Below are 17,760 nucleotides of genomic sequence, written 5' to 3'. Positions count from 1 at the left end.
TTAGCGACACAGCCCTGACAGAAGATGACAATCCTCACAATGTGGGGTTTAACACACGTAGAACTAAAATTTTGCAAGGACGTAGTTTAGAACTGATGGATCGTTTGCATTTGGACATGTGGTTACAAGAAAAGTATTTACTGAACGGAGTTGATATTCGCCTGAGACTGAATCGTAGCACTGCCGCTTTCCATTTGATGGCCCATGCCAACGAATACAAAACTGTTATCCAAGAAGCCAGACTTTACGTACGCCGTGTGGAAGTGTTACCTAAAGTGGGAAACGACATCAGTCAGACGTTGAGCAGAACGACCGCCAAGTATCCCATACGACGTGTGGAAGTGAAAACGTTCACCATTCCTGTTGGACAGCGATCCATGATCGAAGATCATCTGTTCCAAGGACAGTTACCCAAGCGTTTGATCGTTGGTATCGTCAGGAATTCAGCTTTCAATGGACTTCATAACGAAAATCCTTTTGAGTTTCGACACTCTAGCGTGTCCAAAATCGAAGTCAGTCGTGACGGCAAGACCTTGTGTACACGACCCTTTGAGCCTAACTTTGCCCAGAACAATTACTTGAGATCGTACTTGTCCCTGTACGAAGCCACCGGACAGTTAGGAACCAATACCAGTCACGGTATTACGTACGAAGATTATGCAGGAGGCTACGCTTTGTGGGCTTTCGATTTCACTCCAGACCAAGGCAGCGACGAGGGACATTTCCACCCTATAAAATCTGGCCAGATTCGTGTGGAAATTCAGTTTGCAAATCGAGACCCTGCTGATCCAACGTTGAACGTGATCCTGTATGCAGAATTTGACAATACAATAGAAATCAACAGTTTGAGAGAAGTCATTCTAGATTACTAGAAAGCCATGGAAGACTGTTATCCCTCTTTACCTAGTGAAGAAACTTTGGACATGAAATGTGAGGAGACCGTGGAAGGAGAATCCCAAGACAAAGACGAAGAAATTGTCATGATGAAGTCGAGATGGCCAGAACAAGAAGCTCATTTAGTCTCCTGTTTTGCCAAACACTTGGTCGACAAAATGACGGAATTGATCAAGAAAAATTGTTATGGATGTCAAAACGATCATCCCAGTCAAATTCAACACGATAAATGCCTGATGTTGAGTCAAGAAGAAAAATTGGACGAGTATCTGGACGAAGCTTGGAGTCTCATCTCAAACAAAGACGTGTTGCACCAGTGGTATAAAGACTTGCGTGAACATTCTTGTCCACCATTAACCACTCAAGAGATCCATCGTATCGAAGCTCTCCTGAATCAGAGTGAGGAAACAGAACGAATAACCGTTTATTCGTCAGACATTTTCAAGCAAAAAGTCAGGATCGAATTGACGACTTATTATTACCTGTGAAGAAGAAAAAAACACAAATCAATGGATACCTGGGAACTTTATTACCTTTTGAACCATAGTTCGTATACGGCTTCTTGGAATCCTGTCGTCTGTGCTAAAGATGAACTCCCTCATCGCAAACCTAAAGACCATCAAGCTTACGTGATCAACACGGACGAAAGTCATCTCCCAGGAACCCACTGGGTAGCCGTCTACTTTCCTCAAGAAGGATGTGTGGAATATTTCGATTCGTACGGATTGCCCCCTTTGGAAGACGATATCATCGACTTTATGAGAAGAAATGCTCAAACCACCCGATTCAATAACGTGAAATTACAAGGCACAGATTCCTTGGTGTGTGGACAGTACTGTGTGTATTTTCTGCATCATCGCAGCCTGGGCTATTCCTTAGAACATTTAGTGACTCATTTTGATCCTCGTTCTTCTGCTAGAAACGATGTGAAAGTAGATCGATGGTTTTGTGACCATTATGCTTATCTTTTGTCTCAAGCTAGGAAACGTAGTGTCCATCAATGGCCTAATGATTTCCAACAGTGGAAATCACAATTTCATTCACAACGTTGTCAGCCCTGTTTAAAGTAGATTGTCAATTGAGAAAAAAGTTTGTGATTTGAAAAAATTATTTGATGTTATAGTGTTGGATTATTGTTAAAAATGTTAGAGTTGTTGTTTAGTGTTAAGTGATTTTTGAATAAAAAAATGTTGTGTTTTGAAAAAATGCCTTTGTCTTTTGTTTAGCTATAAGAATGTTGAATTGATGCTCTTTCATTTCTTACTATCCCTCTCATGACAATCACTGAACGTTGCGAATCGAAAATCGTGTGGGGATGTTTTCCTTCACGTCCGCGCTTTCACTATAATAACCGGGGTTGTTTCCAGTCTAGCCATCCATTGTCGACTCATCCTCCTAAGAAGATGTGCTCCAAACTAGCTAAGCTCAACGAAGCCTACGTGAATTTGCATAGGGTCAGACACAGTCTGATACCGAAGCCAGAAGAAATAGAGAATGTGAGAATGTTAAAAATCACTGAAGACCTAATAGAAGAGCTCTTCAGAGAAGAAGTGAACAGGGAAAAAGAAGAATGGACAGAGAAGTACAGACTTCAGAGACAGCAGCAACAGCAGCAACAACAGCAACAAGAACAACAACAGCAGCAGCAACCTGAAGCTGACAGAGGCTTTGTCGATTGCCGTATCGACACCAAAGAGTTCTTCTTCTCTTTCCGAAGAAGCAGACCTATTGCCAGAAAGTCTATAATCAGAGGACATCGCATTCTTAGAAACTAAAAAAAGAATGCCATAGCAAACAAAAAAACAGCCCTTTTCAGGGCTACCCAATACTCTAGAAAAGAAATAACTATTAATTTGCCAATGTGTGTGTGTGTGTGTGTGTGTGTGTGTGTGTGTGTGTGTGTGTGGGTGTAGGTAGGTAGAGTAGTGTGAAAATAAACACTAACTCTTTTTAAAAAATGTGAGGGTATGTGTTGGTGTGTTAGTAAGAGCTAAAGTAAGTTGGTGGAGATAGTAGATTAAAATGATATCTTTTCTTAGTGTTTGAGGTGTATATTAGGGGTTAGATTGGATTGATTTGAGTATGTGGATAGTCTATTGAAGTGATTTATAAAAAATTTTACAATAGTGATGGGTAGCATAAAAAGTGAGTGAGTGTTTCTTTTAGGTCCGCGCGTTGTTGTTGATTTTGGTCATGATCTAGGTAAGATGAATTTTATGTTATTAGGGGGATGTTTTCCTTCACGTCCGCGCTTTCAGTATAAATTGAAACTCGTTCGGCAGTCCAGCTACCCTTGTTGATTGATCAACACCAAAAAAAATGAACACGAGACTTGAGAAACTGTTGGAGCTTCATGTGCATCTGGAATATGCCAGGCGCATATTAAATGAACTGGCCGCGGAAGCCATTGTCGAGGAGGGAAGGATAAGAGAGGAGGAAAGAAGAAATAAAGAAGAAGAAGAAAGAAGATATAAAGAGGAAAGAAGAAACAAAGAAGAGGAGGAGGAAAAGGAGAGAAGAAATTTCAAAATCCCAGAGAGCGAAAATTGGGATTCTGAAGCGACATATCCTGCCTCTGCTCTCTCCCCCCAAAAGGTAAAAAGTAACTGGGGGATAAGATGTGTATGTGGCGCCAGGCCTGGAAGGTGCCACCATTAACCAGGTGTCCATGAAGTTCCAAACAAAACAGCCCTTTTCAGGGCTACCCAATACTCTAGAAAAGAAATAACGATCCATTTGCCAATGAGTGTAGGTAGAGTAGTGTGATTATAAACACTAACTCTTTTTAAAAAATGTGAGGGTATGTGTTTGTGTGTTTGTAAGAGCTCATGTATGTTTGTGTGAATAGTAGATTATGGGTTTCTTTATTGTTTCTTAGAGTATGTGGAGAGTATAGTTTGGGTTTGATTATAAGAAATGAGAAAAGTGGGGATGTTTTCCTTCACGTACGCACGTTGTTGGGTTATGATGCAGGTAAGATCAATTTTATGTTTTTAGGGGGATGTTTTCCATCACGTCCGTGCTTTTTGTATAAGAACCCACAGTATTCGTGGTTCAAACCATTCTGCAAAGAATAAAAAAGAAGATGGCTTCAAACCACCTTAACAAAATGGAAAAATTGCAAAACGTGATGGACAATTTAGGAATGTTTGAGCAAATGTTGGTTAACCTAAACGAGGATCACTATTCATATAGTCCCCATAGAGTGAAGATGGAGATAAACAATTTACGAAAAATGAAGGTAATCATCAGTGATCTGTTGAAAGAAATAAAGGAGGAGAAGGAGGATGAAGAGGAAAGGATAAGGATGAGAGAATGGAATGAAAAAATTGAAAAAGAAGAAGAAAATGAAAAGAGGAAGAAAGAAGAGGAGGAAGAGAAGAAAGAAGAGGAGGAGAAGAAAAAAAAGAAAGAGAAGAAGAGTGTAGGAGATAAAATAAGAACTTGGTGGAGGAAAAGAAGAAATTAGAAGAAGAAGAAGAAAACCCAAAGGCCCTTTTCAGGGCCAGCCATATTTCTCGAAAAGAGATAGTCTTTGAATTGCCTACCCCTTTTTTAAAAAAAATTTTTAAAGAAAAAAATCCCATGTTAAATTCCCCTTGTCCGTAGAGTGACCCACGATTTATTGCCATGTTAAATTCCCCTTGTCCGTAGAGTGACCCACGATTTATTGCCATGTTAAATTCCCCTTGTCCGTAGAGTGACCCACGATTTTTCGCCATGTTAAATTTCCCTTGTCCGTAGAGTGACCCAGGGGTGTTTTTAATGCTAATTCCCATTGTCCGTAGGGTGACCCCATTCACTACTTACACATTTGCTAATATCATATTTCGCCATTTTGAACACTAAAATTTGTGTGATAAAACACATATAAGCCTGGAAGAACTATAATGAACTGTGTTGGCTATTTATTGGTTTTGTTTTTGTGCAAGTATGATCCAAATAATTAATTATGTCACGAAAGGATCATTTGTTGGCACTGCAATACACTGGAGAGATTAAGTAAATTAAACTTGTTTGAGCTGTCAATCTATTCCATCTTATTTTGTCTTACCTCCGACATGTTACAATACTATATTCAATTACTGAGATGCCTCTCACAAAGTATGTAATCCCAAGCTGAACATTTACGCAGATAAAAACGATACCAGTTTTGATTCATAACCTACGCCGCTATGACGGTCACTTTATTACTGTAGGTTATCGGAACAGCCTCAGATGGAAAATAAGGGCCATTCCAAACAACATGGAGTAGGCAAATCAAAATAGTCACTTCCTTTTGTCAATTGTGTACATGCAGTGTTAAATATTCAGTATGTCAATCGTCCGGCTAGTGCTTGCGCTTATCTCCTGTTTGAAATTCGTATATAAAATCAAACAAACGTTAGTTTACATCATACAGTTCACCTCTGTTTAATATGTTCATAGATCTCGTTCTGCGGTAACATTGCCTGTAGCACCGACTCGGCGTTCTATCACAAGTGAAGCAAGCATCTCAATAGCTTCGGACAGCCCATCTCCTGTTAGGACACTAGTACCCTTGACAGTCCACTTCCTGTCATTCAACTTGCTTAGGTTTAGGGCAGACACCACCTCTTCCTCGTTCATTCGATCTGAATAATTAAAGAAGAGAAGTTCAGAAACAACTTTCTTTAAGAAAAGAAGAATAGAAAGAAGACGAAACTTCCATTACCGACGACAAAAATAATGTTATTCAATGAAACAATATGTAGGTGCTCAAACTTAAATCATTTCAATTTTTCCTTTAACGAAATTTATCCGATGGAAATTTCAGACAGTAAATTTTCATGATTTGTTTTAATTTTTGCAATTTTATTATTTGTTTTCTGTGTCGTTTACTTTTGTTATTAAATATGCTTGAATTTTACTCGGTTTTTTTTAGTGACTTTTTTTTGCTGTTCAGTGATTACAGTACTTTCACATGGGTATTTTCCCTGATTACTTTTCGCGCGAGAAGACACAAATGTATTATATCTCTTTTTGGAAGAATATTCGGAGCTAGCTCGTCTATTTCTGCCAGGCTAAAATATTCATCGTACGTATGACGGCAGTAACTGTCAGAAAATGCATTCATTTTGTTCGCCTGAAATATCCCCGTAAAACGAATCCTTAATCTATTCGGACTTCATTGGCTATTTCTGCGATTAGACTGACTGTAGGACTGACCAAAATGTCACGTATAAAACAGTTCGATCTTCTGTAACTTCTCTGCCAATCGAAAGTACTCAGAGTAGTAAGAATGGAAAGCTACCCACATTTAAGTATAGTCGATGGGATTAACCTCGATGAATGCGAATGTATTTGACGCGGCAGTGTTCTCCGTACATTTAACAAGAAAAGTGAATGAAACTATTTGTTCCATACAAAATACCTCAGGAATTTAAAAAAAAAACTGAGAGACATACTTTATCAATTTAAAAATTTAAAGAGTTTTGTGCTTTTTGTGCTTTCACTTTCATGGTTCTTACGATCTGAGGTAGACGGATTTTCATCTCCTGTCAATCGTGAAAGGTGTGAGAAAATCATCGATCATTTCTCTTATGAACGGCATGACTTCTAAAGAAAAGTTGCAATGTTATGGTCACTATTATTTCATTAAATACATACTTTCTGAACATTTTATCATATTTCCTTCCAAGAGTTTTTATAAGAAACACTTTATCAGTGATGTGCCTTTAATTACACTAGGATATCAACATTCATAGAGATCAACGAATTTTGATATTATTCCCTAAAAGTAAAATAAAATATAAAACTATAATGAATTTGTCAAACCGTAGTATGGCTTTCAAAGTATTCTTTATTTCCTATATAAAAGTATTTTACTTTTCGCAAAAAAATTATTCCAAGCAGGGAAACGAAAAATGTGTTAATATATACCATAATGACTGTAAAAATTTAACAGAATACGTGTATGCAGATGATTGAAAAAAGTTTTGGAAACGCGCTATCGGCATGCATTATTGAAGGCAGATATAAAAACATATGAATCACATGACATTTAAGAATAACGGGGTCTTTCTTTCTACTTCCATCTGCACTGGTCATAATGTGCCTCTGTATTGGCAAGGCTGTATTTAGCATAAAATAATATATGTGGTCAAAAGCAAAACACAACCGCTTAGCTTAGCTTAATAAAGCACAAAATGTAAGCCACTGTGACCTTCTTTGATTGTAAGGGTGTAATTCTAACAGATAACCATTCAGTTATCAAGTATTGTGATTCAAGCATAAACAACACCCACTAATTCACCATCAAACACAATAACCCAACAATGAATCATTGCTGAAAAAGTCATAATTTGAAAACCCTGTCAATATGAATCTGTAATGGTTTATCTTGACTTAGCAATCCGATTTGTGAAACAGACCACATAGGATGGAAATAAGGTTGGTGTAATACATGGAATTTTAGAGCACAACTCAAAATGGGAAAATAAGAAACAGAGGTAAGATTGATGAATTACACATTCAACATTTGTTTGATTAAATACTATATTCGGACAGGAAACAGCGAAAACACGAGATGGCTGCTTGCTAGGATTGAATATTCTACACTGCATGTATCAATGGTATCAATGGACGAAATGAACCACCTATACTGGTTTGCCTGGATGGTGTACAATAAATAAGCTTGCATAAGCGTAAATGGCTGATAAGCGTTAAAAGATAACAGATTTGTGTAAAAGGATAACAGATTTGTGTAAGTTTGTGTGGGATTTTTATGCAGTTGGATCTGTACAAAATACACTGGAAGAATGTGAACTCTCTTATTTAATTTCTTCTGAAATTAAGTGATTCTTTTCAATCACTCTCTCCATTGCTTTTTTGTCCTTGCTGTAGCACGGTCAAACACCGTGTATTCTCCCGTAAATATTTAAAATCACCGAGCTATACTTTTGGCGAGCACCCATAGATATTTTGAAATATATACCATTATAACTATAACTTCATTGCGTGAGTTGCTTTCCTTTTGACATCATCAAGATTTCTATGGTCATCAGTTTGAAACAAACTAATTGTCGTTCGAAAGTTTTCAACCAAAAACTCTAATTACTTGTTTAATTAACCTTCTGGAAAGTGCCCCAATCCCAGTTTTAGTTTTGAATATTCATGTTCTATTGTATGCCATTTTGCACCGACAAGTTGTCCAGATGATAAGGATGGGATAAATAAAATTGTATTTAGTCCGTAACAAATTAAAAGCAAACAATGTTTCACCACAATTAGTCACTACACAAAGAATTATATTATGAGATTCATATCAATATATTTATGCATGTCTAACGGAGAACTGAGTTGGAATAATTGTTTCAATGCTAACCTGGTCATCTGAAACAAACTAAATATACATTTTGTGCACATCAATATATCTTCTGGCACATTGGCTAATTTAAGACCAATATAATGTACACTGTTATGGATAGGACTTCTCAGATTCCGCCATATGCAATACAACTTGTTATCAGTAAGACTTCTCAGATCAAGCCATACGCAATGAAACCGTTATGGGTAGGATTTCTCAGATCAAGCCATAAGCAATGAAACCGTTATGAGTAGGATTTCTCAGATCAAGCCATATGTAATGAAACATGCTATCAATAGGACTTATCAGATCAAGTCATGTGCAATGACACTGTTATTGGTAGGGCCTCTCAGATCAAGCTATACACAATTAAACTTATGGGTAGGATTTCACAGATCAAGACAGATGCAATGAATGTCAGAGTAATCATTGTTGACACTAGTGTTACTAATCAGTGTGTTTTTGTTGTTCATCAAAGAAAGACTTAGTTGCTTCTGTAAACAGTCGTCATGATTGAAAGCCCTGAGAATAAAGCATGTTTGGTAGAATTTCTGTTGACATTGAATCTTCTCTATTGCTGAATTGTTAAAGGTTTAAAGATCACTTATATCACCTTTCTGCACAGCATGAAAACGTAATTCAAACTAAAGAGTGGTATTGCGATTCTTAAGAACCACAATTATAGCATTTTATCTATTCCATGTTCAGCTATCGCGTTGTTCAGTAGTATGGTATCAGCCGATTCCGATGGAATGACTGGATCACATCTTTGAAAACCCAGTACATGTAATTGAGGATGTGGTCTCGTACTCAATGGTGTTTGGTTTTTAAATAAATGTTTTATCCAGTAGTAACGTCGGTGGCATTGTGATCACATGCACAACATGAGGGGTGTTTCTGTAGTAGGTAATATATGAGATCATAATAAAGCAGTTACTTTAATTAATTAGTGAATCGTTTAATTTTTCTTATAAAATGTGAAAAATGTAGGTCACATTGACCTTCTGAAAGGGTATGGCACTAATAGACATGTATATAATTATATAGCTTGATGATTCTGGCATGATTAGTGCTTAAGAAATAAACCTAAGACAAACAAATTTAACCAAAGTCTGTAAAGTGTTGATACCGATTACATTGACTTACTTTTTGTGATAAGGTTGTAGTATTGTTAAAGATGCATAACTGTACTAAATATATATATATATATATATATATATATATATATATATATATATATATATATATATATATATAACAGTAAGTATGCAAGAATACAAGATGCAAAAGATAGGAGTTATACGCAAAAATGTAACTAAAAATGTACGACTAATGCATATATATGTACAACGTAAGTCCCCTTGACCCCATTTCCAAAAAGGTAGGTGCTATGAAATGAACTCCCTTTCAAACTATGGCTTAGGACCTATAATGAAGAAATAATAGTTAAAATTCAGTGACACTATGCATATGTACGTGTTTTTATACGCGCGGACGCTGATGGATATGTTGTTGTTGTTCTAGGGTTTAACGCCATTTTTCAGCACAAGATAGACTATATATAGCGGCCAGTATAACTGGTGGAGGAAGAACCCTGGAAAACCAAGGGAAAAACCACCAACCCACGAGAAGCTACTGGCAGACTTTCCCACGTACCCACGCTAGCCGAGTCTTGGACTCGAACCCACGCAGACAGAGGTGAGATGGCAGTGATCCGGAACGGTGAACGCTTTAGACCACTCGGCCACTTGGGGCCCCCTGATGAATATGTGTACGTGCATTAATATATGCGAACGATGATGTCCTGGGAAGTACAATAACTCGAATCTACTTCATAGACACAAGATAAGCCTCCTCTATCTGGAGTCATATTTTTATGGGTAAGGAACTATTCATCACACACTTATTGATGCTGATTGTATGGTTTTTATAATAATTAAGTGTGAAAGAACGAATTAGTTAGTTTCAACTTGTACTCGTACCTGGCAAATCTTGTTTATTGGCGATGACAACAAGCGGAACACCTCTCATTTCTTCTTTTTCACAAATAGCATGCAGTTCCGCTGCAGATACGCCAATACTTCGTCTATGAGCGCTGTCTACTACATATATCAAACCTGCAATCAGTAGTAGTAGTAGTAGTAGTATTTGAATTAACAGTAGCATGGATAGTAGTTGTAGTTGTTGTAGGAGGAAGACAAATATTTTTCTTGGAAGAAAAAAAACAACAAAAACATTCATTCCTATTTTTTGCACAAAGAGCAATAGAATTTGACCATAAGTTATCACAACATTATATATGGCCCCCTTACAATTATTATGTATACAAATAAAGAAACATTTTCTAAACATTAAAATAATGATATTAATAACTAATGTATGTACTTCAGTAATAATCAAAGAGAAAAAAAACGATAGGAGAGAGCGATTGTTATCTACGTGATGACCTAATATTGAATACCCATGCTTGCCATCAGAATGTCAAACACACATACAAGCACATTTGTTTGTATTGCAATTTATGTCACACCTAAAGAATATAATAAAAGAGAAAAGTTTGAATGGACAGTAGTAATGATTTCACTTTGTTCCAAATTAAAATGAAATTGTATTTCCTATTTGATCTGACTGCAATATACTTTTAATTCCATAATAAAACTCTTTATAAAAAAAATAATAAAATCTTTTAATGTCGGAATATCTTTTTTAATCTTAAATGAGTTGACGTAGTTATTGATCATCTTCGCTAGACAAGGTTCCGATAACCCAGCTACACCTTGGCATATCCAGCAGATATTTTTGTGGTTCGGGTCTGTGAATTTCACTGGATGCTGCGGCAAGCCACCATATCCAACCAAAATTAAGTTGTTCAAATTTAAACAATGTTCCTACGTGATCGAGACGAGGGAAGTGCACAACTTGAATGGACTGATAAATAAGCACTTTTCCAGTACTGGTCCGTGTTTGCACAAATACCTTTCACTCAAATAGACCTATAATGGATTCCCTCATGTACATAGTCATACTTTCGATGTTAAACTTACACAGTATCATTTTTAGGTCAATCGCCACCACCGTTTTCAGCCGATGTACAATGCACCACGCTATTGGTTAGTCGGCATTACTTGCTAAGGGAGGTAACACATGAAATCCAATAGATGTCGCTAGGACAAACCATCAATATAGCTGTTCGATCTGCCAGGGTGTAGATAGGGTTATCGGAACATTGGCTAGCGAAGGTGGTTATTGATAAGAAGAAACATCTGCATACAACTGCACTACATCTGTATCTCCAAATAGAGTCATTTTATCGCTGGGAGTAACAACAATTCCCAGGACATTTCGAATTCATTTTGAAACATTATTACAAAACCTTTTAATCAAATTATATTCCTAAAAGGAATGTTGAATTGTTGCGGGTGAACGATTACACAAAATACATTTATCAGTATTAAAAACATTTTTATTGCAAAGTCAGTTTATCCGTAAATTCTTTGTGGGAGTAGTTAAAAGAATAATAAAAAGGCAATTCATAGGAATATTCTATGAATACCTGTAACAAAATTTTTAATGAATATGTGTAGTTAGCCAGTTGAGTACAAAGGTAAGTAGAAGTTACTTAGACATATAAAATATACCATCCGTATTCTGAAGGTAGTGAGTCCAAAGGTTCCGTATCTTTTCTTGCCCTCCTACATCCCACACAGTAAGCGAGACACCATTTTTAGTTGTAATAGTTTCCACGTTAAAACCAATTGTTGGGATTGTAGTGATATTCTCCTTTAGCTTTAGCTTGTACAAAAGCGCTGTTTTTCCTGAAAGCAGAGAAGAGTACCTCTATCAAACTAAATTAGTATAATATTGGTAATCATTTATATATAAAAAAATTGCTAATGAATCGGTCTACTTATTTGGGGGGGGGGGGGTAAACCTCGAAGCAGTAGAATTTTTAAAGTATTGTATTCGTTCATTATTGCAGACTTTATAAAAGGATTAAATGATATATACTTCTTAAAAATTAGAAGTGCAAAATAGTTTTCACGCACAGGAGGGACAGATTTAAAGATGAGTCACCAAAACGCTAAACACTCTCCCGATACAACGCACGTATTCACAAGAACAATCCTGTGTTTGTACGGTGTACAGATATGAAACTGATATGAATTAAATATAGTATATAAAGTGGAATATGCTTCAGACTTTTATGAAATAACATGAAAATAGAGTGTATAAAACAGTTATCAATATATTTTAACCGTTAATACAGACTGAGGTAATCGGAATATCATCTTTAACACGAGCGTGTAAAGCATGTAGTTTGTGATCAGCTTTTTTTAATTTTCCTATTTTTTATTTGAGTATGCATATGCAAATGTAAAGACCTTTATACTCATAAAGCAAAAGAGAGTATCTTCAACTCACCTTAGAAAAAATTAAAGATTAAATGACGATGAAGTGAGAGTTGTTTCATAATATTATAAAGCAATGTAACAATGCAGGGTAGGGTCTGTTTATTCATTTTTGCTAATATGAGAAACTCCTTTGAAAAAACAGACGAAATGTTTTTCTATCCGTAAATTGTACTAATGATTATGCCGCCTTTCCTCGTTTTCATATATATATATATATATATATATATATATATATATATATATATATATATATATATATATATATATTCCCCATTTAACAAACTCATATAAGAAGTTTACCAACTTCATGTAAAGCCAGTCATATGAGAAGTATACGACCTTCCTGTATAACCCGTCATTGGAGAAGTGTAAGAACTTTATGTAAAACCAGTCATATGAGATACATACGACCTTCGTGTAAAACAAGTCATATGAGATGCATGCGACCTTCGTGTAAAACCAGTCATGTAAGAAGTATGCTACCTTCATGTAAAACCAATCGTATGAAAAGTATGCAACCATCATATAAAATCAATCATATGAGAATAGTAAAAACGAGTTACACTGCTGTTGTAACAAGACATTCTTACTGAACCTACATGTGCACAGGCATTCACATAGACAGACAGGCAATTTAGTTTCCAAAGAGTTGGCCATTCAAAAGATGATACTATTATCACTCATATTGGACCAGAGAAGGCACAAATGAATATATATATATATACATACATACATACATACATATATATATATATATATACATACATACATACATATATATATATACATACATACATACATACATATATATATACATACATACATACATATATATATACATACATACATACATACATATATATATATACATACATACATACATACATATATATATACATACATACATACATACATATATATATATACATACATACATACATACATACATATATACATACATACATACATACATACATATATACATACATACATACATACATACATATATACATACATACATATATATATATATATATATATATATATATATATATATATATATATATATATATATATATTTCGCATAGTTGGCTCTCTTTTGACCTGTTTAAAAATCTTATAGTTTCTGCTAATTTTATTGTGACTCTTAATAAATCCATTTTCGCTTATTTATAATCTATTTTCGTATCGTTTCATCTCTTTTCGACTCGATTGGTCATCATTTCGTCTATTTATATGACATCTTTTGAGGCTACCAAGATGTCTCTACTTTCATTTCGTTTTGGCTCGTTTTGTTCCTATTGGTATTTTTCGCTTTTTCTATTATGCCTTGCTCCCATTTTTTAAAATTATTCTTCGCCTCCACTTGTGATCCTAAATACTTTATTGCTCCTGTGGGTACAAGGAATACCTTTATTTTATGCACAAATCTGATGCCTCATCAACTTGACTAATAAAAATGAAATCATTAAAACGTGGTATTCTTCAATTCGGTACAAAATATCCATATATTTGGATAGCTATAATAAATCAAAATAAACAAATCAAAATAATTGAATTTATACAAATTTGGGCCTGACAAATCTAAGTCTATACAAGCTCAGAGCAAAATAAGTATAAGCACTCCAACCCCCAAATTCAACAAGCACTTATCATGTCATGATAATGGTGAAAAAGCTGGTCCTTTCCCTAACTCACAATTTTTAAAGCAGTGTATTGAACAGCCTGGTGCAATTCAAACTAGTTTCCGTCCAGGCCGTGTTTCAGCGTTTCTACCTGCTTTGAACTCGGCGTAAATACTGCTACAGGTGGCCAGCTCTTATTCCTAGTCAGCTCTTGGTATTGCAGTGCCTGGTATTGTTAAGTAATTACTGTATGTATACATGTTTCACATCCGTTTCAAGAATACCACAAGCCCGAAACGAATTTATCAATTTTTTTTCCTTTATGTAATTATTAAGTTATAATAGATGAAAAGTGTCACGTGCTATACTTAAGAATAAGGTCTAACACGACACTGCTTGCATTGGTGTCTATCTCAGTTAATGAGACACATTGATCGAATCATATAAAAATTTGATAAATTTTTTTTTTTTTTTTTTTTGTCACTATTATTACTTTATATGTCTGTGGTGGTTCACACACCGTTTAAACCAACACAAAATTCTTAACTTTAGGTAGTATTGAAGTTGTTTAAAACTATGTCAAACTCTACAATGAGGATATTGACATGACAGTCAGCGCTTGTCCATTGTTTTGTTTGTTTTGATCTCATCCCTCGAGTGACTTCTCGACCGATCTCACATTTAGAATATGATTACCAGTTGTTGGAGGTATAAAAAAAAAAAAAAAAAAAAAAAACGAGCATAGCAGACGACCGGTTATCGATTCGCTCTAACTAAACGTGACTATCAAACACGATATTAACGAAATGAATATTGAAAGAGTCGGACACACAGACAGACAGAGAGCTTACCTGACTGGTCTAAACCCAGCATTAGAATACGATATTCCATGGCCTTGTTTTGATTTCTTCCTATGAGTATAAGTTAACAACCGACGCTCAGATGGCTTCCACATAGAAAGCCTTATTACCTTATTGATCCCAACATAGACTTGAAACTATTGTTATCTCTATTGACGACAGATTGTTTAGTAATCAATACAGTACAGGTATATACACATCCAAAGTAATCGCACGCATGGATGAGTCCCAAGTACCTGAAGCAAGCTTGATATTGAAAAGAGTCAAGATCACGAACATAGCTTTTTTTTTTCTTTGGAGATTTAAGACAGAGGGGTTTAAAACCTTTCTAATAAATGCTCTCTTACTAACGTATACAATATGAGAAAGATACTGAACTAGAGAAACTGCTGTTTTGATTTGTGAATGGAATTTCGTTTTACAGGGACATTTTTCGGTCATCTTTGTGTCGATTTATGGTGAAGAGAAGTTCCATTTTAACAAGCTTTAACACATCTTTATCAATTGTACTTGTGAAAAGCTAAGTGTCAGAGGATATACAAATTTCATATTTTTTTTTCTGGTCTGATAGTGTTATGCATGGTCCGGGTAACCAGTATTTTCAACACTGTGCGGCATTATCGATATATCGTCACGCCAAAGCGACGATGCCACCAGATAATTCTAACTTATTTTTAACAAGACAAATTTCGCTAACATGCATCTGAAAGAAGAATTGCATGCGTGACCACATATTTCCACCAAAGTTTGAAGGTATTAATCCACTTTATATGGAAAACCAAATTGGTATTTATTCCCAAAACTAGATATGTAAACGCTGTTCGATCTCCGATACACTTTATACAAATATCTCTTAAATTGTATAATATATCTTATAAACTTGTGTATTATACAGTATATATTGCATGTTTGATTGTAAATCTTATACACTTAATCAGATATGACACAAATTTCATAAGATATCTCACAATCATTGTAATAGAATTTATAAACTTGATCAGATATCATATATACTACATGTGTGTGTGTGTGGGTGATTTTAATTTTTAACGTAGCTTTAACAATTTTTCAGTCATATCGCTACGATGTCTGCAGTGTGACAGTTTATATTGATATCTAGCACTGGGGCATCATGCCGCAGACGTGTAGCATGATGTCCCACCCAGTCACATTAACCTGACACCAGGCCGACCAGTCCTAACACTAACCTCTTAATGCTGAGCGCCAAGCGAGGCAGCTGTTAGTACCATTTTTGTAAGTCTTTGGTATGACTCGGCCGGGGACCGAACCCACGACCTCCCGCATCCGATGCGGACTCTCTAACCACTAGGCCACTGGAGCGGTCTATATACTACATAACATGTGATAAAAACGTTATCAAATATCCTATATACTACATAACATGTGACATAAACATTATCAAATATCTCATATAGATTAGGGCATATGTTATAAAAATTATGATATCGTATCAGATTTATGAGGTATCTGGTTTAACCATGTTTATAAGATGTCTTCTAAAATTGTAAGACGTCTTCGAAAATAAAGAAAATATAAAATAAATTGCTATGTTTCAAACATATTGAACTCGTGTTATGTATATTTAATTTTTATTGTAATTCAAAAATAACTTCTATAGTATCTAATAAAATTTGTATAAGATATATTATAAGGTTTATAAGATATCTTATATAATTAGTTTAAACCTAGTTTATTATCACAGTATGATACATTGTGACTGGACGTCCATACTTGACAGCCTATACTGAAAATGTTCCACAAATTAAAGTATGTATGCTGTAGTCGGACTATACCAACTCTCGTGTCTTTTTTCAAATGGAGTCAAATTCCAACACAAGCAAATGGACGCGTTTACAAGTTCCGTTGACATAAATTTCAGCTGAATGAAATGCGATGGGAGCCGAGAAATGCGGAGTTTTTAACCTAAAGTATAATTACTTAACGAAATTAATAAAATATACTAAGATTGACGAAAGCGATTAGATAGCATAGTTTCATTAAAGCTACTTATCATTCCTTACTATTTGCTGTTTCGTTCACATGCCTTTAAAACTCCATCACTGTAGTAAGAGGGTCCGTTTCCTAGAGTAAGTTTTCTTTACAGGTAAATGGTTAAAGTGCACTAGAAACGCTTTAAACCGCCACTGAACTAATGTTCTAGTTGGGTGAGGGTGCAGAACCAGAAACATTATAATATTTTCGAAGCCATTCTGAATATTTTTAAGAATACTAATTTTCCGTATACCATGGTAGCATGGGTTTTCAGCCTTTTACTCAATTATCTCCCTCCAATCTGATTTGGGTCAACAGAAAAGGCCGAAAACTTCGATTGGTAATTCTGGTTACGCTCTGTACTTGAAAGCGGGACAGGTATAAGGTGAAGTGTGCGCATTTACATCAAGTACAATGGCGAGAAAGTTGGCATACTTCTATGCTTCGTATGCTCAGAATTAATTTTTAATTTTTTTTCTTTATATCTGGTATATAGTGAAACAATTAGTTGGTTAAAGAAGAAATGGCTGCGCCCATATGCAAGAGAAATGAACTTTAACTAGTCCAAATTACACTAACTTAAGCAGTTATAGGGGAAAATAATTTTCTTTGAATCAACAATACTAATT

General features: G+C 35.4%; 1 protein-coding gene across 1 annotated transcript; it reads right to left on the bottom strand.

Moving 5' to 3' along the window:
• Positions 1-4,785: 4,785 nt before the first annotated feature.
• LOC149804838 (uncharacterized) lies at positions 4,786-15,247 on the bottom strand. The gene is made up of 4 exons (XM_089945180.1): positions 15,110-15,247; positions 11,860-12,036; positions 10,204-10,338; positions 4,786-5,507 (listed from the first exon to the last, which is right to left on the bottom strand). Exons 1-4 carry the CDS (start codon positions 15,147-15,149, stop codon positions 5,317-5,319), a joined length of 543 nt encoding a protein of 180 aa, XP_089801306.1. The 5' UTR covers positions 15,150-15,247; the 3' UTR covers positions 4,786-5,316.
• Positions 15,248-17,760: the final 2,513 nt, after the last annotated feature.

Source organism: Sinohyriopsis cumingii, chromosome 2, assembly GCF_028554795.1.
Source record: "Sinohyriopsis cumingii isolate HCF-2022 chromosome 2, ASM2855479v2, whole genome shotgun sequence".
Lineage (NCBI taxonomy): Eukaryota > Metazoa > Mollusca > Bivalvia > Unionida > Unionidae > Sinohyriopsis > Sinohyriopsis cumingii.
Note: the sequence above shows the minus strand (reverse complement) of the source record. Positions and strands in the feature narration are given on the sequence as shown.